General features: G+C 32.5%; 1 protein-coding gene across 1 annotated transcript; it reads right to left on the bottom strand.

The window, feature by feature from the left end:
- On the bottom strand, positions 1-21,982 carry Dhc1 (dynein axonemal heavy chain 1). The gene is made up of 35 exons (XM_018505186.1): positions 21,893-21,982; positions 21,017-21,250; positions 20,800-20,954; positions 20,434-20,657; positions 19,974-20,251; positions 19,431-19,604; positions 19,111-19,340; positions 18,725-18,924; positions 18,163-18,386; positions 17,865-18,040; positions 17,436-17,618; positions 16,854-17,252; positions 16,398-16,636; positions 15,769-16,020; positions 15,453-15,616; positions 15,119-15,376; positions 14,823-15,051; positions 13,908-14,581; positions 12,905-13,710; positions 12,428-12,566; positions 11,787-12,173; positions 11,490-11,662; positions 11,064-11,430; positions 10,598-10,792; positions 10,364-10,502; positions 10,011-10,287; positions 9,385-9,826; positions 7,450-8,807; positions 3,788-7,365; positions 3,465-3,691; positions 3,011-3,322; positions 2,385-2,836; positions 1,951-2,245; positions 188-387; positions 1-112 (listed from the first exon to the last, which is right to left on the bottom strand). Exons 1-35 carry the CDS (start codon positions 21,980-21,982, stop codon positions 1-3), a joined length of 13,842 nt encoding a protein of 4,613 aa, XP_018360688.1.
- Between the last annotated feature and the right edge of the window lie 2,724 nt (positions 21,983-24,706).

Raw genomic sequence — 24,706 nt, 5'->3', positions numbered from 1 at the left:
TTATTTAATATCACATAACAATGCTACACCTCGAAGTGTCCAGTGTCGGGGATTATAATCTGTTTCAAAGTCGATAGAACCCACATATTTTGCGTCTGTTCTTTGAGGCTTCCTATATATAGGACATTCATATAATTTTGGATCTTTACCAGCAGTTGTATTTATTGCGAAAATATAAATAACCGGCATTTGTTCGTAAAGAACTTTTGGTCTACTCTCAACGAGTTTGCCAGCCTTTCTATCAAGCGACGCTCCTTCCAGAAATAAACCGTGAACGTAAACTCCTTCTTGAGGCTGACTTTTAATGTCCTCTTTATTATAACGCGTAATCACGTTTTGCAAAACTACGGAATCTAAAGCCCAACCCTTATGCGCTCTGGTTACTTCCTAAAATTCATTTATTTAATTGAAGTTAAAACAACTTAAATAATAAAAGACAAAATTAGTTATTGCAACGAAATTAAATTGCAAAATGGTAAAGGACTTTTCGATTCAGTTTAGTCCGCTCTATCTATACACAAACACTTTTTGTCAAAATTTACCGGACACGCTGTATGCAGGGTGTGTCCTAAGGGCGGCTGTTACCAACGCCGATTAACTTAATCGACGATTAATTCAATCGGCAACAGCAAGACTGTATATCGTTCTTAACCTTATTTCTTCGTAATATACTTTTATCTGTGCGTTCCTATACTTAAATGTCCTATACTGTTATAAAAGTAATGAAAATCTTCTATCTATAATAGTAACTCTGCTGATTGAGTTAATCGTCGATTAAGTTAATTGACGTTGGTAACAGTCGCCCTAAATATTCTAAAAGATTTTAAGGGACCTCAAAGAGAGGATTTCTTTTAAGGTCGGAATCAGACTGCGCATTGAAGAATGAGATTGAAGATTGAAAGATTGAAGTTTGACCAATCAAAACAAAAGGAACCAAAATTTCTTTGTCCTTATTGGTGAAATTTCAATCTTTAATCTTTAATCTCAATCTTCAATGCATAGTCTGATTCCGGTGTAAGACGAAGATTTCATATGATCATATGTTCGAAACGGCTTAATTTCAAAAATACATGGTGTCAAAATTGAAAAAAGTTTTGTTTTTTCCAAAAATTTCAAAAATATTTGGGTTATTTTGATAAAACTTTATATGTGTTTGAAAGATATAAAGCCTCATCTTTTGACACTATACATTACTTTTTTATTCAATTAGGGGCGGGCCCAAGGATAAGCGGATATACGCTTTTTTTTACGAAAAAAATTAATACGTCACTGATTTTTCTTGCGTTTGAAATTTTTTTATGACAAATGAGATAAATCAGCAAAAAAATTTCTAATATTTTCGATGCAATAATAATAGATCTTTTTAATATTTTCGATATAATAAGCCATTTCTGAGATCATTATCTACTAAATCAAATAAAATGATTTCGCAATGTACGAATTCGAATTTATTTATTTTCCGGAAATAGCTCATTCTACCAAAAATATTAAAGAAATCTTTTTTCTGTTGATCATCTCAATTAGCATAAAAAAATTTCAAATTTAAGAAAAATCAATATAGTACACACCACTTTTTTTTTTCTCGAAAAAGTGTACCCACTTATCTTTGGACCGCCCCTGATTGAATAAAAAAAATAATATAAAATACTATAACTCGGAAAAAGATAAGACTTTTATGTTCTTCAAACACGTACAAAGTTTCATCAAAATATTCCAAAATTTTTGGGAAAAACAATTTTATTTTCAATTTTTACATTATGTATCTTTGAAATTAAATCGTTTCGAATATAAAATATAGTCATATAGGTTTTCGTCTTGAATTTGTGTGAGGAGGGAATCACCCTTTAAAATTTTTTAACGTACTCAGGATACACCTTGTATATTTTATCATTAAGTATGTGATATATAAATTTATTAACTATTAACATTACAATTTTTAATACTTCCTACCTGTCTCATGGCCGTTAAAAATCCTTGTGGATTAAAAAATCCGGTCATCCAAAATACTCTTGGACGACCATGAATGCACCATTGTCTGAACTGATGGTCTCTTTCTAAAAGCTCCGTATACCAGAAACCTAAAGTTGCCGATTCCCAAGATATTTTTAACCATTTATCCGGGATACGTGCGTCATACATCGCATCTAATGATTTTCGTAAGCCTTGACTCATTATTATGGTACCTTCGATGGCCAGCTTTAAATCCGTTAAAGTACTTTGTACTTCTTTGATGACTCGCGAAATTCTAAAAAGAATCGCAGTTAAGAAAATTAAAAAGAGTAATGATTTGTCTTATCTTTTTTACTATATAAAACATATAATGGTATTTCACAGACAATATATTTAAACTCATTTTATGTATGATAGACGAGAAGGAATATTACCGGTCTATTTCTTGTCTTAGAAAAATGTTCATAGGTAATAATGGACCCATTCTTTGAAGCGCTTCTTTTACTTCAAAGGAATTGTATTGCTTAGGCAATTTAGATAGCATATCAGTGGCTAATTTATACACGACGTTTTCTCTAGTTTCACCTCCTTGTGCACCACCCTCTTTCGGTTGTACATTAAGAATTGTATCAAGTATTCCTTTTGCTGTATTAATCTGATAAGTAATGTCGGCGTTTGGATGTAGTCCAAAGACTTCTGGTGTGTCGGTCGCAGGTAAACTATCAATGTAGTCTAGATATCCCTGAAGATTTCTGGTTTGAGGCACTCTATATCCTCGATAAAATTCAAAGCCGGGTCGTAACAACACGTCGCAAAACCAGACATAGGTGAAAGTAGTTAATAAACGTTTGTCAAAATCGTCTGTAACTCTACCGCCATATTGGACCTAAACATGTAAAGATTTGAAAGTAAGTATAAAATATTTTGACATTTTCTGGAATTTATGATCACCAACAGTATATCTCTGTCTTATTTGCTCTTTTGTTCAATTATTTTATAAAAAATATAATATATCGTTAGATTTATATTTATTTAATGAAAATAAAAAAATGATCGAAACCTCTCCAAGCATATAGCAGACCGTCGGCCAGGAAACACCCTTTTTAGGATCCATATCGTCCAAGTGATTCTGTATGAACTGAACCGATGCTGCAAAATCTGCTTGATTAAATTCATAAGGTATATTCCAACCGAGCGGTCCAAATTTTCTTCTCTCTTGTACTACAGTATGTAAAAATGCAACAGCGTATAACAAGGGCGGCCACTGCGATTGAGTACTGTAATCCAATGCATCTTGAGTCACTGCTTGATAAGTTCTTTTCAAACTAGCTCTTATGCCTTGAGGTGGTTCATTTGTGAATTTGATTGCCATCTGAAACATATTTTTTATATTTATTATATTTCTTTAAATTTATTTCGCAAAATCATTCTTCTTTCCATATATATAACAATCGACATATCGTATAGTTGCGAATTAGATACGTTAAACACACATTATGGATTAGGAATTTAACCTGTAGCAAACCGATGGGAAATTGAGGGTGTACTTCAGTTGTCATCCATAATCTGAATACTTCGTGAACAGTTTCCGTTTCAACAAGAGCATCCATTACTTCCGTACAAAACGGCAATGACAAATGAATATTTTGTAACAGAACCCAGCCACCCGTACTCATAGCTTCGCTAATCATTCTTCGAGCATGGAGCTCTTGGCCTTGCCCCATAGATACTGAATTTAATGCTATAACAAAAATATCGTTCATAAGCACAATTTGTTTTTGTTAAAAAAGACTTAAATTTTCTTTGTGTAACGAAAACAATTAAATTGCTAACTTACAAATCGTTTTTTGTTTAGCTAATGCTGTAATTTGAGGACTCGGATCGGATCCTATAGACAATAAGCATATCAGTGGAGTTCTAGTTTCAGATTCTAACCACGTTGCTTCTAAATCTAATATTTTAGCCTCTCCGTATTCTTTACCCAAGGATTCAGTGATATACTTTCTCGCCTGGGATAAAGTTCTGTCCGGGCTCCATGACCTAATAAGCAATAATTTTCGGAACACGTCAAGACTTTTTTGATAGCCGCAAGGTAAATCTTCTTCCTCTGGTTTCTCTTTTTCGTACCATACTCTCCATTCCTTTTCATTGAACTCAATTTTGGTTAGTATATCTGAGAATGCATCTAGTCTGCTTATTTCGACTAAATTTAGCCACGTTATATCAAGTATCCATTTAAACGGTTTTGGTGTTACTGCATTAAGATCTAAGGATGCTCCACCTTTTATAAAGGCATTGAATTCTGCATGCGAAATAGCGCTTCTATGACAATCTATCTTCATACCTAGCATCAATGTAAATAAAGATTTATGCCTCTCATAAAGACTTCTCAGAGTAAACGCCCAAACTTCATACGTGAGATGGCGTAGAATAATGTTTATCCGCTCAGAAGTTATAGGACTCTTCGTAGATTTTGTAATTGAATTATCAAAGATTGTCAAGAATTGTCTTAACGAATTTTGATACATCACATTGACATTGCTCATTTCGACTATCAAAAAATACAAAATGGATCCTCTTGACGCAACTGCACGAAACTCTTCGCGTGCCAAGGTGATTTTTTTCTCAGTAAGAGCGGATACTTGCAGCTTTTCATTTACTGATTCGGCCGTAGTTTTGGTTTCTCGAAGAACAGTTATTAAAGCTTCATCGTCTACTAAAGAACCTTCTGAAGATGTAAGTCTATGTAACAGTGTACTTTCGAGTTCCTTCATCGAACGCTGATTGGTCAAGACTGATTCGAATAGAGCGACTCTTTCCGCTTCTAAATCGGCTTTCTCCATAAGTATCACTCGACCTAACAATTGATCTTCTAAACCTAACATTGTCACGGTAAAGTCAATAATCGATGTCTTTGCGGATATTTCTGGGCTGTATGCTGGATTTGGTAACTTGGTAGTAATATATAGCATGAATCCTGGCATAACATCACATTCTTTATCTCCAACGACGACCTTCTCAATAGATCCTGATTTAATGAAGTTCTTTTCAAGTACATTATCGAGTACCGGATCAAGTTCTTCTGCGACGTCCTCGATCAATAGTGGTCTACCTAACGAAAGACTATCCTCAAGATGAGTTCGGAAATACTTATGATTTAGCGAAGTAATTTGCAACTCGTTTGTGCTCTCCTTATTCTTGATCCACATTTTTCCTTGATTTTGAGGATCCACAAGAAGCGGATAAGACGAAGATTTCGTGACAATAAGCGCATTTTGAACAGATAACTCGTCGTTTGGTAATCCTTGAAGAGTCCATTCTGACATTGTTGCTGTGTCAACGAGCATATTCGTTATGTTTAAATTTTTAGTGAAAGGTATGGATTTGTTAGTCAGTATATTCATCCACGCAGTCACTAAGCTGGCTCGATACTGTTGATTATAAGGTCCACAATATGACAAAAATCCAGTTGCCAACAGAACGTCTCCGACTAATCGTCCCAGTTGAATCTTAAATTCTCCACTTTGCTCGGTCCATCGAATCTTTTCACCGCCTAATCCATTTATCAAAGCAGTCGCAGCTGTCATTTTTCTTAAACACACATTTGCAGCTTCTGTCAACCTTTGCTTCTCCGCTACCGCGCTATCGTATTGCTCTTTAACTGTCTGCAAAGCCATTTCTCTTTCGGATAATTCCCGCTCAGCATTCGCCAAATCCTCCATTGCGAGTTTTAATCGTGCTTCTTGCAGTGCTAAGTTAGCTTTTAAAGGAAGAACCTCTTTGTTAACAGAATGAAAGAATGCCATAGCTTTTGTCCACGATAATAGACCAGCAACGTCGCCGCATACACGCCTGGCTGTTTCCATATTGTAATCCTCCATTTTGAAGTACGGTTGTAGCAGCTCAACCATTTCATTATTGATTATATCTTTTGGATAATTTTGTAGTTGTAATAAAAACGTCGTACTAGCCATTAGTTTCAAAGATTCTGCCCACGAAGGTTTAGGACACGGTGCAGTTGTGTCAGGCACAACGGATCCGATTTTCCGTTGGAACAAAATCAATACACAATCCATAATTCTCATTATAAGATGAGGTGGTCTACCCAGCTTTCTCACTGTTGCTATATGAGCAGGTTTGATGGTATTCAGAGCAGCTTCCGCTTCTTCTAATGCTGGTTTCGCTGCCTCTAACTTTTGTTCAGCCAGTGCTTTTTCATCAGCTATACAAGCTACCAATTGCTCCGCTTTTTCCTTAACTTTTTGCACTTGGTTCTTAAAAGCTTCAGCTTGCATTGCTCTCTCTGTCACTTCTAAAAGTACTGTCTCGGCTTTCTCGGAAGCCTGGACTAATTCTTGTTCCATTAAGGCTAAGTCTCTTTTTAAGATTTCAACTGATATCGATGCCTCTTCGAGTTTTGCTAAACCTGTATCCATTCTTTTAGCTCCTTCACCAAGTTCATGTTGTTTAGATCGATAAATATTTTTGTATCCACTGATGAAATTTAAATAAGACTTTGGTGTAACATGGGTAGCGCGCCGAAACCTTTGGAAATATTCGATTGATGTTTCTGAAACGATATCTTGTATGGATCCTAATGCATTTACTAGTTCAACTTTCACGTCACTAGTGCAAGCGATTTCAAAATCGTGAAGAAAATGTTCAGCAACCAAAATCAGGGCATCCTTAGGCCAAGGTTGGAACCAGTCTATAGTGCAACCTGAAATAAGTGCCGGAAAACGCTGAGCGCGATTCCGGAACTTTTCACCCACAGGAGAGAAGCAGAAAACAACATGTAAATTTTGACAAGTTCTTTGTAAAAAGAAGTCCATCACTAATTCATTATTAAGAGTTCTTTTAGGATTTTCTCTTCTTAAAATAGGTGTTAACTCTGAGATGATTTCCGCTTGCTCGTCACGCGTAAATAAATTGCTAATAACTCCGGAACTCAAGATATTGTTTAGATATTCAAGGAAACCTTCCTCTTTGATATCGAGATCAGTGAAGATAAATGTTGTACCTTTGCCTTGAGTGCCGCAAGTGCGATACAAAAATCTCAGGTCTTCTAAGAAATTGGCCACGTTATAAGATCTAGTCAAGGTGATTTGAAACGTCTTGTACCCGGCAATAAAAGAGGATAACTTTGTAAGACTTTGTTTGCCAGAACCGCCAACACCTACTAGCATCACGTTGCCTTTTGGATGCCTAATAACTCTAGATATCTTTACTAAGTGTAGCATAGCGTCAGGGAAAAATACTAAATCCATTCCAGCGCCTCTCTGCATTTCGTTGAACTGTGCCAGAAACATGTCTAATCTCTCTCTTAACACTTGAGGATCATACACAGGTTCATATACTTTAGGAAGTTCTACGTCTGCATCTTCACCTTCTTCACCGGTTGGTTCTGGAGCATCTCTAGCATAAAAAATTTCTTGTTAATATTGCACAATATTTTTTAAATTACGATGTATATTAATAATTATAACTATTACTACAAACCTCATGAAATCGACGAAAGTAGGATCTTGATTTAGCATGTTTACGTATTTTTTTCCTAAAATATCAGCTACAACACTAATTAGACCTTCATCAAACCAATCTTTATCGCTTTGTATTGTAAGTCTATCGCTGAACACTCGCGTACATTCGTGCTTCCAAAGCAGCATTAATACGCTTTCCTTATCAATGACCGTAGACAACGTACCGACCATGCCTTGCCAAATTCTTGAAAGATCTCGGAGACTAAATACATAGTGAAACTTCGCAGGTGTTGGCAACAGTTTTGCGCGTGTTTTTTCCCACAATATTCTAGTCAAAGGAATCATTTTCTTAACCAGCTGACGGACTTCTTGAGAAAATCCTCTTTTAATATTGTAATGTCCTTCACCTAAAGCGCTAAAAATTCGATCGATTGATGCGTTGTCAGGTAACGTGCAATTAAAAATACAAAATTGTCTCTTGAGTCTCGAGGGAATGTCATTTCTTCCGCCTCCAGGCTGACACATAGCGGCTAAGAAAGTTACATCCACAATGGCGGTGAAGTCACCGGGTTTCTCTAAGGAGTAAAACCCTTTCATATCCATAACCTGCCGGACGATCTCGTTGGTTATCTGGTCACCCCATTCATTAATTTGCGGTAAATTTATGTCATCGACAAAGACCAACATCTTCTTACCGCCTGGTGGTCCAAATGTACTTCCTAAACGCTTTTCCACGTAACTCTCAATGGTTTTTTGAAATTGATACGGACTGGTCGCAGAACTAAAGTTGAAAGAGCGACTCAAAGTTGTATCTGGATTTGATTTCTTCATATATGATTTCATCATGACAGTTTTGGCAGATCCTTGTTCGCCTATTAACAACACAGCTTTATCCTGACGGCCAATCAAATCAATCAAATATTGAATTCTGACATTATCCGGTATAGGCACCAAAACATTACTATAGTCAGGTGTTGAATATTCAGGATAGACATAATTGGTCACCATACTTGTCCACGTATCCCACATGCCTTTATCAGTGACGAAGAAGTCAAATACTGTAGCATCCAAATATCTGTCAGAAATCGGAAGATCCAGAGTATCAAAATTTTCTCGAAGATACTTGTCGTATTTTTGTCTATCGGCAGTTTCTAGCAATGCTCCTATGCCCCACACTAACGCGAACACATAAAGACGTGTTAGATATTCCGCCGTTAAAGGCTGGGGTTTGTCTCTCTCCATATCTTCATCCTCTGCTTCTTCTAATAATGTCTCCGGAGGTATCAAACCTTCCAGCAGGCAAAGCATTTGCCTTACTATATTACATTGCAAGACATCGATAGCAAGCGATAACGTTTGAGTGCTCCATGAATAGACCTAATAAATTAAAAATTTATTTATATTTTACATATATTACAATATTATATTTTTATGTTAAAATTAGCAATATGGTACTTAAAATTTATATATTAGTTAAAACATAAATTTTAATATATGCTTATGATTAATAAAATACGAATTAATTTTATCTTCCTATTATATACAGAGTCCCGTTTTAATCAATCCAATCAATTTTCTTCGAAATTATTTATGAAACAAAAAATATTCCAGATAAAAGTAGAACGAGGGAAACGTATTTTGATCATGTTTTTTTTTCTAGATGGAACGCTAAAAAGATATGAAGATCATTTTCACTTTTTTAAATGGAATTATATAATTTTTTCATATAATATGAATCCTCTAATTATGTAATTAGAGAAGAAAATTGGATTGATTAAAATGGGATATATATTCTGTATCTATTTCCAATTTCTGTTCAAATGGTGGTCAACAGTGAGCATGTTTTCTTAAGTTAAGAAAATAATTAATTTTGTATGATTAGCATTAAAATTACATTAAAATAAAAATATTGAACATGTAGTCTGCAAAAGACAGAATTGTTTTATTAATTTACCTGTGCAAAAGAATCTGTAAATAATTGTTCAAGAATTTCTTGCTCCAATGTTGATCGTGATTTTAGCCAAGCGGTAACAACTGGATTCCAATCTAATCCTGAAGAGCTCATATATACCATACCGTTTCGCGAAACAGTCGCAGGACTTGCATTATCAATATTATGCGGTTCAAAAATAATTTTACATGTTGGCGCCATTGATAACCTATCGCCATTAGCCAAAGTTAATGTTTTATTATCATCCAATACAGAATTTAAATTTTCTATCCAAATACTGTCAACGGGACCATCAAGTACTAGCCATACGTGTTCGCCCTTCTTTAATTTCAATGTTTTACGCCACAAAGCTGAGAAAATCCCATCTGTCCAATCATTCGTTGCAACATCTAAACGGCCGAACATCTGAGCGGCTGTTATACTTTTTGGATTCATTCTCATTTCCCTAAAATTAAATAAATTATTTGTATATATATTTATAAATTCTAGTAAAAGTTAATTAATAAATAATTCATTATTGCATTTTAAATGTTTATTAATTTATAGAAAAAGCTTTAAATAATTTGAAATATTTTATCTCAGAGGTATACATATTTGTACCCATCAATATACATATTGTAATACACTACCTATGGGAATTACCACATTGTGTTAGTGCTTTCATCAAAATATGTATACAAGTAGTTTTGCCAGCGCCTGTCGGACCTAACGTCATGATGCCATGCCTCACTCTTTGCGTTTCATATAGCTGTATTAATTTAAGCACCCACGGCGAATGATAAATTAAACCTGCCTGCTCTACTTGTTCATTAATAGCTGCTTCCAATTCAGGATATGATGTTTTCTCCAGAACTTGGTTGGGAAATAGATCAGCTACGAGAGATATGAAGAGTGGTTCGTCCTCATCTATAAAAAAATATATTTCATATCTTTGTATCAACTAATCATGCATCTTTTTTTAAAAATTAATTAGCATAATAACCTATGAGCTTCGAAAGATTCATGTCTCTTAAAACGCGCATGACAATCGTACTTTCCGTGTCCTTAGAATTTACTCTTTTCGCCGCTCCCAAAGTTCTTAACACAGACAATATATTTCGCAGACCGAAATCGTAGTGAACCTGAGATCAATATATTGTAAAATATTATAATAAATTTTAATCCTTCTTCTTTTTAACGTCTTTCTCTTTTTTCTTTTTAATGCACAGTAATGTACCTGTTTGGTCAACTGCTCTTCGCATAATTTATAAAGAGTATAAAATTTACGAGCAAGTGTAATATTCTCTAAAAATCCACAACTAGCTAATTTTACACGTATAATAATCTGACGATCAGGCACCATCATAGCTACTGTGCGAAATTGTATTTTCAAATTCTCCGGCAATTCTTTTCGTCCTGCATATCCAGGATTCTATAATTTACGTAACATTGAAATGTTTTTATACATCTTAATCGTTATTAAATAATTTGTCATACTATTATAAAAAAAACAAAGTTGCATAAATATAAAAAAATTATATGTCATAAGAAAGATACGTAAGAATGTACCTCTTATATAATATGTATAATTTTAGCAAATTTTGTCATGTAGGAAAAAAAACATGTAATGATATAAATAGGTGTAATTTTTTCATTTAGAGAACTATGTTTCTTATTCTGCTATGTTGCATGATACAGATTACCATAGTAATGAATATCCCAAGCTCTGGAAACATATCGACTTGATCTCCATCTGTGAAAATAAACTGCTTCTTCTTTTCCTTTTTTGCGGCAAGCACTACGGCAACTTGTTGTGCGGCAACGGACAGAACTGGTAATTCAATTCTGTTAAATTCATCGAAACAACCCCATGAACCGCTTTGTGCCAATCCTTTATAGATACGACCTAATCCTCGATAATCCATTTGATCAGAGCAATTGAAAACTACGACATATTTTGCTAAAGTCTTCCCCATGTCTTTTACAGTTTCGGTTTTTCCAGTTCCTGCTGGACCGCAAGGAGAGCCTCCCATTGACATTGATAAGGCTTGTGCTAATGTTATATAACACCTAAAATATATAAAATCTGAAATAAGGCGTACAATGTCCTAAAATATGATTGCATTTACCTATCGGTTAATGGTGTAATAACAAGTCTTTCGGTACATCCTAAGTATTCATTTTGGTAGGTAAAATGAACGTCTGTGATGCATATAGAAGTTTTGTCTAAATCTTCTTTAAAATAAAACCTGCATTGCTTTAACCATTCGAAATCATTCACGGACCGCACATTCAAACGACACTGAATAAATGGAATATGTATAAATTACTAGTATATCTGCCTGTTACATCTAAGATTCTAGATTAGATTATTTATGTTTCTAATACTTGCATTTGTACGCAAAAATTTTAGTTTAATAACGTACCAAAATATCAAAAATATCACGTTGGTGCACATGTATAGTAATCAACGTTTCGAATTTAATTCGTTCTATTTTAGTAAGATCTCTCGTGGTTTGATCGATTAATGTATTTAAAAGATCAAGGAACTTATTGTTCGTTTCCGTCATAATTTTTTTATCGGCGCGAGCTTGAGCCAGGGCTAGTTCACCATCTCGCGTCCAAATCATTTGAATGCCTAACAAACCTATCTGAGCAGGCATTTTGTCCAGAAAGTTCAAAAAATTGAAATTTGCATCATTAATCATGCTGTAGCATTGACGGATGATAGAATGCAAAGAAAGTTGAGACGTTTGTAATAATTGCATCAACCATGTTTCCACAGAACCTTCTGCTCTTACTGCTCTTTCCAGCTTTAAAGAAAGTTGCAAACAAATTTAGTTTTATTTGTTTTAAAATTATTAGTTTCATTTCTAAAACTTATGTTAACATTACACAAATTTAAGTACAAATATATACATATACCTATATTTTGAAGACAATATATATTTAAGGGTTGTATAAAACATTGTTACCTTTATTAAATATGCATACTTACTTGTATAGTTTCACCTTCTGATGAAATAATGGCTGTCATTTTATTATATTCAATATCATGAAATTTTACGTAACGCGTATTATCGAAAATAGATAGTAGATGATTTTGTATGGTATGAGAATCGGATGCTTGGCCAAGTATTTCTAAGAGCGCAGGGTCAGAAACAAAGAAAAACCTTGGAAACATCATGCGCTTTTTCTCTAAATATCTAAGATTAAAGAGAATGATTTTTATAAACAAATATTAATTAAAAAGTATCCCTTGTCTATCTTATATTGAAGATGCAGTTGCTACATTTAAAGTGAAAGTATTAACAATCAAAATCCGCAGAATACAAACTAACAGTAACATTACAAATATTACAATTTTTTACTCAACAATGTACCTAACGTCCCCCTAACATGTGTTATTACATTTATATCGTTGAGTGGGAATATGATATTAATGTATATAATGTTACTGTTAGTTTGTGTTCTACTTAAGATTCCTTTTAAGTTTGCTAAGAAGGAAGGATGATTATGTACACATCACTAATCTTATACTTACCCACTCAGAGATTTTTGACATAGCTCTAATTGCTCTTGCAAATGTGGCAGAAGTTGCTTCAACAAGTCATCGCCTACACAACAGGGTACAACTCCTGGTGTTTCGTGAGCGCGTTGCATAATTTTTTGCCAACTTTTGTCGATCTTGCTAAATCTTTTGGCTTCCTTTGGCAATTGTTTCGCAATATCACCGCCCACAAATACTGCTTCGAGATAAACCCACATGTTTTGTACAAGTAACCATCTCTCGAGGATCTCATTTGTGTTAGATAAATCACTAAGCCATTGTTGTATTTGCTTTCTGAAAGGCGCATTGTAGCGATTTGACATGAGTGAACCAAGAACCATCAAGCTGTCTTCCAACTGACTTATAGTTTCTGCTGTTGTATCTCCTCTAAGTAATAATTCTCCCCTGTTATTGAATGTCATGAAAGTCAACTCGTGAGATGACCATTCGTTTACTACTGTCCTTAATTTAGCCTCGATATCTTTCTCCTTCATAGCTGATATACAAATATCTTCGATGTCTTCTTTGTTCTTCAAGAGCGGCGCTTCAAGAATATTTTTAAGGCAGAAACCTTCGCTTTCAAGATCGAATGAATATCCTGTAACTTCTACAATTCTTTGCCAGTGGCGCGGTTTCATTGCTTTATTTGCCATCAACTCGAGAAGAGGACACATATCGTTGAAATCATCGATTGTCTTTTTAAGCGCAAAGAACGCTGGCCATTCTTTTAATCCTTTTGGTAATTTGCGACAGCGATTTTGAAACTCCATTAGCTCATTGTTTATTTCTTCAATATTTACCTAAATAATTTATACAATTATCAAATTTATATAACAATTTGTTTGCGTGTACTAAAAAAGTTTACAAATAATTTTTAAAATTTTGTTACTAATAAAATTAAAATTAAAATAATAGATATTATTTAAATTATACATTAAAAAACTTACACATATTATATATATCTTATATAAAAAACAGCAATAGTATAATTTCTTACCTCGCCCCATGGAATATCATAATAGCTGCTGACTCTGTCGATGACATCGTTATAAAGTTTGTACAACTTTTGCAATAAATTCAATTCTTTCCTGATTTGCGAAAGCTCTGGATAATCTGTGATAGGCAAACCAAAAAGCTCTTCGCCGCTTTGGTATGTTTGCAATTTTCGCCACATACCATCAAACCTGTTCTGGAACAATATTTGTCTGTCTGAAGCATCACGGGGGCTCAAACCTGGCTGCATCGGCCCAGATAATCTGTATTCTTCGCAATACATTTCGTTATCGGCACGGAATTTCTCCAGATTATTTCTTAAATCGTTCTCAAATTGTGGTTGCAAATTCAATAGCAAGACATGACTTTCTTGCGCTCGTGCCAACAGTTTTTGCCAGGTATCTCTCAGATTATCTACCTGCTCCAAGCATTCCTGGTCTACAGGTACCTCATACCTTGTAACTATATTAAAAGCCTCTTCAATGGGATCAATTTTCAGTTCCATGTCGACCTCTTGTTCGCGAATCTTTTTTAGGGTATCCATAATGAGACGTACGTCATCCAGATCGCGAATTTGATGATCTAATTTACGATCCATTTCGTTCATTAATGCATAAACGTATTCCATTTCACGACGATACTTCTTTTTCATTGCTTGACCAATTTTATGTGTGCAACCTGTGTGTAAAGATTATTATTTTTGTATTCTGTATTTCTTTTGTAGTATAAGTCGAAATATGTAAGAGGAGAGTGCATAAACGATGCTTCTCTATAGCAGGAGAAAATTGAAATATAATATAAAAGGCGTTTCCGCTCTAGAAGCTTCGTTTACGCTTCTGTTACTTTCTCTTTATCTTCGATTTATGCTGAATATATAGTTGTAATATTCAAATAATATTATATTGTATTAATGTTATACCTTTGATTTCTGTATAAACACCATATTTCAGTTTTTCCGTCGACACAGCAATCGATGTACCAAATATGATCATATCTGGCTCAGTGGCCAATCGATCTTCAAGTTCACTGTGCTTGCGAAGAGTAGTTTCAAATTCTGACAAGGAGATTTGTAACAATTCTCGTATACTGCGTTCATTTTTCCACAGAAACTTGTAAGGTTTCCAACGATCGAGAAATTCTGTTAAATCCTATAAGTTCAACATGGTAATTGAATTCATTGATGAATGTCAAATCTCATACTATTATTATACTAACTTGCCGCAATTCCATTGTGCAAGTGCTCAACATGCCGAGTAGTTTGATGATTTCCTTATTATCCATCACCATCGTGTAGAAGTTTCTTTCTTGAACTGGAAATACAGGTCTCTCTTCAGAGAGAATTTTATAAAGTCTTCGCCTTCTGGTTTTCATATCTTCCGGTTCTTCTTTCTGCTTCGCAGCATTACTATGTGCTCGCAACACGACATTAGCTAGATTTCGTTTGGATGGGTAGGGAAGATTTTTCCATATGCTCTAATAATCAAATTATATAAAAATGATGTATTGGATATGTCAAGTTTAAGACTTTTATTTAATATAATCCTTTTACCTTGTTTCCTCTGGAATTCCACTGCGCCACTCCTTTCGCAACACCCGTGATAACTTTTCCAACTGATGTCAATGCTTCTTGAACATCATCCAGGCTAGGCTTGACTGTTACTGCCGGAATCATCAGTGTTGCATGTAATAAAAACACCGGATTCGGAGTTGTTTCTATAAAATATAATTAATTTTAAATATAATTGTGAAGAGATTTATTAAAAATGTTTTATAATAAAATAGCTTAAATCTTTTTTTATTAAGCTAGGAATGCGTTTATTATAATAGTATGAAGATTTTATCAAAAGTTTTATTTATAAAAATACCTGAATCAAGTTCTCGAATGAATCGTTTCCTGATCGCATCTAGAGATACTCTGGTGACCTTTATTAATACATCCACGATTTTTCTAGAATAATATCGTCTCATTTCGGATACCGCATTTCGAACCATTTCTTGCATGCCTTTAGGTAAAGTACCGGGTGTGGTTAATAATTGATGAGGATCATCGAAATAATTCCATACCACGGACCAATCTTGTTGACCTGTTTGTTCTGTTGCTTCTTCTCCTTCCGCTCCTTCATTTTAAATAGAAAAGATAAAAATTATTTCAGTATTTTTTTTTTATAGAAAATGTAGAAAATTTTTAATAGCTGTAAATCTCCTTGCTATTTTTACAGGAACTATAATTAAATTGTCAAGATCTTTAAATGTTATCGCCAGAATTTCACAAAATATTTGTCAAATAATTTATAAATAAGTATTGCAAATGAGATGAGAGACACATAATTTTTATTTATATATGTGTTAAAAAAGATAAATAATCCAACTTCCGTAAGACTGGCCGTCTTTAATAGTATCTCGTCGGTGTAACGGTTAAAATGGAATGGCACAAAAGCTCATATTTTAATTGCAAAATTTACAATAAAGATTAACATTAATACATTACCTTCACTAGTAAGAAAATCAAATTGATTGGAATTACTTTTGAAGTTATCTGTAGCCTTTCTGACAAGCTGCAATACTTCTTCCACTGCTTCTTCGACCATTGTACTTTTACGATGCAAATCTACTGCTGCATTTCTACATATTTCCTCGTTCTTCTCTATGAATTCCTCTATTGTCCATGGTTGATCGGATTCTGGTAGAGCATGCAAAGTTATTTTGCGCATACTTGCCAACACCTGCAAAATCCTAGCACAATATATTATTCAATTAACTTGCATCATTTTGTAAGTCTCTAAATGTTCTATAAACTTTAGCAAAAAAATTATTATTTAGCGATTAATTTAGCATCAATTAATTAATTAATTGTTATTAAACGAATTAATTTTTTTAAGCACACACATATTTATTTTATCGCTCAAAAATTTGTTTTTAGAACAACCAGTTAATTTTATTTTTATCATACCTATTATCGTATACGTCGTGAACTCTTGTGATAAGAATATCAAAACTTTTGATCTTCTCTTTCGTATTGTGGCAAAAATCTTTCCAATCTGGCTTGGTCCAGGTCAAGGTTGTTAAACCGGGTTCTAATAAAGATGCAACGCAAACTAAATGCGGTAACAATAATGGGCGAACTTCTAGTTTCACACGTTTTGCAGTACAAACAAATTCTTCGATTATAAGCTGGAGCGAATCCGTGACTAAAGTAAAATAATCTTTTTTTGCTAATATTGTTAGTGCAACAATTGGAATCTCCAAATTTATTTTTGCTAAACAATCGGCTTCACGAAATAGAAGAACGACTCGGTTTTCCAGGTTGACTTTCACTTTTGCTGATTTCTCGTCGACTACAAGCAACGGTCTGTTAATTATATTAAATAATTATAATAATAATTATTTATAATAATTATTTATAATAATTTTATAATAATTATTTTGTCATAATAATTATTATTGAATATAAATATCTGTGATTATATATGTGTTTTAAAAGTTATTTTAAGAAAGCAGAATCAATTATCGATTATTGAATTTAAAAACTGACCGTTTTAAACAATCCTCGATGACCCAAGAATTTTGATGCGTCCAAATCTCAGCAATATCGGTTTGATATTGTTTCAGAATAGCAATTACATGATTATATCTTTTCACCAAATCAGCAGTTAATGGTAACGTTTTTAGAACAGGATGATTTGACACAGATGCCGTTAATTCGTCCAGATGCACTCTAACAAAGATTTTTTCTTTAGATATTGATTTAAAACTATATCTCTTAATTTATATATAATTCTTAATATTTCTTTAATTTTTAAATAATTATATATAAAAAAATACTAGAGTCTGTGATAACAAATTGTTTGAAAATATATTTGTATTTAATTTATCACCTAAAAAATTACAAGAAACAATAAAGATTGTTTAAGCAATAATCCAAAAGTGTGAATTCACAAACTAGTATAATTATTTTATTTACTTCAAAGAATTTGCCCAAGTCAATCGTCCAGCTATAGGCGGCATGTGTCTCGGCAATGGAGGATCGTCTCTTTGTCGTTTGAATAGTTTTAAAATTCGATCGATCTCTTTATCGCAATACTTTACAACAATGTTATATTTTTCCTCCAATTTTGTAAGAGGTATTTTTTCACTGACCTTAAAAAATATTTAGAAAAAGAATATTTATATATTTATATGTTTAGAAAAATAAATAATTTTAAAATGTTGTGCGTAAATATTTTTTGAAGATTTATTAAAAAGTTGAATATATTTATCACCTTTTCAAATCGCGTTAAAAACCGTATACCTTGTGGTGTTTCCCATACATCGGCATAATTTTTTTCAATAATTTCGCCGATGCTCTCTTTCAACATATTTGTCTTTGCCATAAAGTCATCATAATCTATATCAAAATCAGTATTTCTTGGATCCAGATAATCATAAGATTTGCTAGTCGCAATCTTTTTAGCTTCTTCAAATGTTTTCATGGCTTCATCTAACGCTATAATTTGATATATAGCAATTTATTTAATGTATAATTAAAATATGCTTCTTTTAATTATTATTTTTGCATCATTTTGGTCAAAATTATAACAAAATTAATCTTAATAATCTATGATTTTTATTAAGAAAGAAAGTTATATAGATAATTTTATTCAAATTTATTGTAAAAAATGTAAAGTTAAATTATTACACAATAGAAAAATTATTTAAGTTTAAAATTAATACCATTATTGTTGCAATAATTTAGAGTTAAATATTTAATAAATATTTAACAAGTTATATTTTATACACATGTATTTTATATAATAAAAATTAAACATTAAGATTATGTTATACCTTCTCCAAGAAGCAATCCTTCCATTCGTCTTTCAAAGAGAGTTTGATAATCTTGTATGAGATCAAACATAGTGAGAATTTTGCGAATTCTAGCACAGAAAGCATCAAATCGACCAAAAACATGAGTTTCTGAGAAGGAAAATTCTTGTTCCGTAACTGCTGGTGAACATCGAACTAGTCTGTACGTTTCTCTATAAGCTCTAAATAACAATTAATTCAGTTATTATTTTTTATTTTGATAATGTGTAAAAATATTTTTAACTAAATTTTTTAAGAATATTTTGAACGCTTTGAAAATATAATTTGATGATTGAAGATGTAATAACAAAATAAAAATTATTAACTCTTGTAAAAGATTATTATTTAATATTAAATGTGATTAGTACTTATTTAGACGTAGACAGTGTTTTAATCTTGACCGAACGGCTGCTCGATCTTGTCCCCAAATAACTTCTCGACCTCTTTTCGTGACGTAATCTCGACAGGCAACAATCATCTGATTCGTAATTTTAATCATTAGAGAACTTGTCCTTTCTGAAGTATTATAATATCTCGAGACACTATATATTAATCGAACAGTCTGTAACAACGATACGAGCGAATCTCGCATTTTTACCTGTAAAAATAAAAACTTTTAATTACGTGCGAAGTTATGTAAAATTAATTCATGTGCCGTGATCCTGTCTTATAGAAAAAATTAACTTACAGGATCATCGAGGTAAAGACAATGACAGCACTTCTCTAATGCTTGGATGAACTTTGCATTATCTTTCGCTTCATTGTAACAGTAAGTCACTTCATCTTCCGCATCGACCCAATCTTTAATTAACTTTGAACGTGCGACTTGTAGACATAAAAGTGACATAGTAATTTCGTGATCCTATAATTTTTTGTTTGAAAAAACATTTATAAGAACACTGTACTATATTCTTATAGTACGCGATCTAGAATTCTAGTTAAGTTTACTAGATTTCTGGTTAAATTTACTAGATTCTGGTTATTTCAAACAGAATTCTGGTAGATTGGGAATTGGTTATTTCAACTGGAATTCTGGTAGATTTTGAAATTGATTATTTCAACCAGAATTCTGATAGATTTAACCAGAAATCTAGTAAATTTAACTTCAACTAGAATTCTGGATCGTTCATTTTTCACCACAATTTTAGTTAATTCAACCAAATATGTTTTTTCCGTGTGTGTAATTTAATAAAAAAATTGAGTTTTATATAGAGATGGTAAATAATACAACCTTTAAACGGTTGACCAGTTGACTAAATTGTGCCCCCCGCCGTTTCCAATACTCGAGTTCTTGCTGCGGTCCAGAGATATCATTCTCTCTTTTAACTTGTTTACTTTCCACCATAAAATCTTTAAGTTTTTTTATCCAAAGTTTTACTCTTTCTTCAATTCGTTCCACAGCATTTTCTTTCGCTATAAAAGCCTTTGCTTCTTCAAAGTTGTGCACTTCCAGCATCATTTGCTCGCCATCGTTGAATATACCACCATCAAGTGCTACCTTTTCGCAAACTATATAAATATCACATATATAATAAATAGTAAACCAAACTTTGAAAAGAAATATTACTATCTTTATAACATTTAATTATAATAAAATAAAATAAAATATTATTTTTATATATAAATTTCTAACAATTTGTAAATGTTATTTTGATGTAGAAAATGAGATTTATATAAGTTTATAAAAATACCTTTAAGAGCGCTGCAAAAAGATCTTAAGCCTGGTAACAGGAGACTTTTAATCATTGAACAATTATCTTCACCTTCTATACCAGGATGCGCCAACGCATCCATGAATACTTGCTCAACAATTCGCTGAACAGAAGTTATTATTCCTACTTTCATTGTATCTATCACACCCGTGTAAAGATCCTTTTGAAATCCTTCTTCTGGTAATTGTTTAGACACACTGATTCTATATATTTTAAGGAGGAAATAGAAATTTTAACTATTTTAAGATATAAAATATTAAATATTGCTTTCAACAAATTTTTTAAATATTGTAGAGATGTAATAAATGACAAGCATCTCGATGCAATATTATAATTTTAAATTACCTAAACATATAAATACAGATGCCTGTGCAAGGCACTTGCCAGCCATCGGTTAGAAAAAGTTTCTTCTTTGCTGACTCCTTTGATTCTTTTTGTTCCTTTACTTTTGATGCCGTTGCATTTGGGGCTGATCTAGAAGTAACAGTCTTTGGCTGCACCTTTAATGAAATTCTCACGATTATTTTTGTCTTTATTTGTCAAACAATCACCAATTTTGTACCGTTTCAGCTGGAGGCTCTGATTCTTCAACCTCCTGATAGTACCAGACAAGAGTAGATCTCATGTGCGGCACAAACAACTGATTGATTTCGTCCAACATGTCATCCTCAAAGACATGGTCCATGACTTCGTGACGCGATAATTGCGTTGCATCCATTAAGAGTTGAAAAGCGAACTCTAAACGAGGATCCATTTCTCCTCGTCTGGCCTTTCTCTCGCATTCTTCCCGTCGTTTCTGTATAAAGCAATATAAAAAGAAATATTTCTTTAAATAAGAAATATGAAAATGTATAACGCAACGAATGTAACAATGACACAAAAGAACTTAATATTAATTATTAACAACGCCCAGTTAACTCAAATTTGATTATTACACAGTTATAAATAAATTTATATCTATATAAATATATATGAATTCAAAAACTCAACATTTATACAATATCTTTATTTTAGACCGTATATGTGAGAAATACAATCAATACTAGAAATTAAAAAATGCCTATTACGATCGAAGCTGGATCTTCGTTGCTTAAATAATTTAATATTGAATTACTAATATATACTATATATGTACTTATAACATTTATAATTATTATATTAATGGCATACATAATAATGAACATTAATGGTGTCTGACAAAAAAATGAAACTAAATTAAATTTGATATACATATAAAAATATATATTATTTATATATAATATATATATACACATATATATGAGGATGTATTTTTTATATTTATTCGTACAATTATTCGTATCAATAATTTATAATAATTCCTTCTGTTATTATATTTTAAATAATGGATAATACTTGTACACAACACTTGTACACAACACGTAGAATTATCAAACAAATTTTATTGCAAAGGATTGACCTGGAGAATATCTTCAGGACCTTCCTCATCACTATCATCTTCGGAGTTATCCGATCTTTGTTTGATGATCTGTGGAGCTTGTACGAACATGACGGATTACTTAGGTAGAAAATGGCACGTGGTCGAAAGCTCACTGAGCAATGAAGTGTAAGTTGCATCAAAAGCTACCCTCAACTCGTCGAATTTCTGCAAGCGTTAAAGTAGTGCGAGGGGATGGCTCACAGTGCCACCGTTTCGTGTCTGGCACCGCCCTTCGACGCATTGCTCGTGTCGTGTGGGAATTTCCACGTGATTCTACTCGTTTGCTATTAGTCAATATTACTATATCGTAGATATTTTCTTTACAAATCGACGAACATTAGTCGTGTTTAATGTAGATATGAAAGCATTATGCACATGGCATATATCCAAGTTGTTACATTACTTACGTGAAATTGTAAGGGTTAAACGTTTTGTAATATCTACGAAATAACGGATAATAGATAACACATAATAGAGTAAGTCAATAAGTATTCTAACACGCGGAAACGATTTCGGAAATGATTTCGGAACACGCGAAACCCAAAATAACTATAATTAGTCTGAAGTTTACATTACATCATTATCTTACAATTGTTAGGATCTTAAAAATAGTGACAGTAAATATTTTGAAAATTGTAAATGTATTTATTATATTCATGTTTCAATTATCCTTATTTTATTAATATATCTAACTGATGTTTAGAAGATGTAAATAATAATTGTATTAAATAATTACGATGAAATATTAAAAGATACACTTGTAGATATTTTGTATAAATGACTCTTATAAAAGAGAAAGAATAGGAATATGTGGCATTATTGCCTACTCAGTTTTGGGGCTCATTTTCACTTATTTTACGAAAAAGTTAATTATTACTAAATTATAAACAGTATTATAAAAACTTCTATATCATCTGATAGAAGATACTTTTTAATTAGTTATGTTTCTAAAGTTTTATTTTTAACTTTCATTTAAGAAATATAGTCTAAAAACAAAGTGGTATGATACTGATAATTTTCCTCTATACATTCATAATAAAAAGAACATCCTTAGAATATATACTCGTAGAATATTCGTAGAGTTAATGAATTGCTCAGTGTACCAACTTTACCATACGGATAAGATCTGACACAGATAAGAGGTCTTTCCTTTTGATCTTAAACATTCATCTTTTTTCCTTTGCTCCTTACACATACTGTACATATACTATGAATATACTATTAATATTTAACAGTATTTTTAATAAATAAATTCAGTAAGTATGTAGAATATACAAATATTCTTATTAAATATTTATAGCATGTATTCATACATGATATTTTTGTGCTGAGACAAATTATCGGTTATGATAATCAAGTAAATTAAGTTGTATGAATATATCGCTGTATATAACTGTATATCGTAGTTGGTTCGTATAAATTTGAATATAACATTAAAAGCCATAGTACATAAGCGATTTAATCGCGCAATTAAGTGACAGGACAAACTTACTAATGTGAAATTCAGTATAGTTCTACTAAATAACAATGCTAATAAAAGCGTTTCTTCAACGGAATCTGTATTATAAATAAATTTGTGGCGCTATAAAATCATATTCGCGCTACTCTATATTATAGCACTATTCCATAGCTAAATCATATCGGTGATTTTGTATGTGTTCTGTTACTTTAGTAGCTTTACTAACAATAAGTCGCCCGTGTATCATATGATTCTAATTATAAGTATATATATATATATATATATATATATATATATGTACATATACATATATTGAAAAATAAGCGGTGTACCTATTATGTTCGATATAGATAGAACATTACATTGCACAAATTTTTTTAATAGATTAACACACGCAATTGCTTTTTGTGCATCTACATCATATAAAATTTGTTGATTGCGTGCATCATGTAGACACGTTGCATTTTATTAACTCGTTTCATCATGTGCAAGGTGATTAATAGATAAAATTGCATATTAGAAACTTTCGTAAAGTTAGGAAATAAATCTTCTTGACAAGTTCTGCCTTAAATTTGCAAAAGGGCATATGTTCAACTTCGCTCAAGATTGCGATCTGGATGAATGCAAATACATCTTGCGTGATATTTCACACTTATATGCAAAATTTGTATGCAAAAAGACATTGCTGAAAAAACGTAATGTAGTCGGTGATCGTTGGTACCAGTAGGAGCCAAGCTCGAATCGCCCGAATAAATCGATAACACTTGTCAAAGGCTTCTCATAAATAGATATATCTAAGCTGTTATTAATAGGTTCGTTATTCGCGATTTTGCTTACTCTGGCTTCGTCACTGGTTTCCGTCATGTTGCAAATCTTCTGAAATCTTCTTTTACAAGAGGACACTGCGAAACGATGCACGTCCTTGTGTAGTCTGTACCGTAATGCGACATTAACTGCGTTTCTCCGTTTAGCTAGTATTCATTCTCTTTCTTTCGTTCTATCTATCACTTTCCATCTCTCTCCCATCATTCGTTTTGAAGATAATGCAAAGTTAAATAAGATGTTTCTAAGAATAGACAAAATTTGCTTTCATCTATTATTAATAAGTGTACTAAAGCTTAAATAACAGATTTGAAGTAAAACATCAAATCAATTCGAATGATCCGATATTATCAGCTATTGAGAAGCAACTGATGTGAAATTATGTAGACGATTATTGATTAAACCACGAAAACTACTTTAAAGTATTGTGATTATTATTTGAATCGCTGCTTGCGCAATGTATTGAGGATATTAATTAGTTCATTGATATAATATTAAGTATATATACATGT

Source organism: Trachymyrmex cornetzi, unplaced genomic scaffold, assembly GCF_001594075.2.
Source record: "Trachymyrmex cornetzi isolate Tcor2-1 unplaced genomic scaffold, Tcor1.1 scaffold200, whole genome shotgun sequence".
In the NCBI taxonomy this organism is placed as follows: Eukaryota; Metazoa; Arthropoda; class Insecta; order Hymenoptera; family Formicidae; genus Trachymyrmex; species Trachymyrmex cornetzi.
This window is presented reverse-complemented; position numbering and strand designations above follow the sequence as displayed.

Bases quoted from the DNA above. Each gene is read 5' to 3' on its own strand.
- Dhc1 (XM_018505186.1), bottom strand. From the start codon at position 21,982: ATGTTCGTACAAGCTCCACAGATCATCAAACAAAGATCGGATAACTCC. The intron at 17,619-17,864 runs GTAAATAAAATA...AATCTTTGTTAG, and splicing joins ACTTGGGCAAATTCTTTGAA to AGTGCATCTGGACGAATTAA. The intron at 12,567-12,904 runs GTAAGTATAAGA...CTTTAATCTTAG, and splicing joins TGTCAAAAATCTCTGAGTGG to ATATTTAGAGAAAAAGCGCA.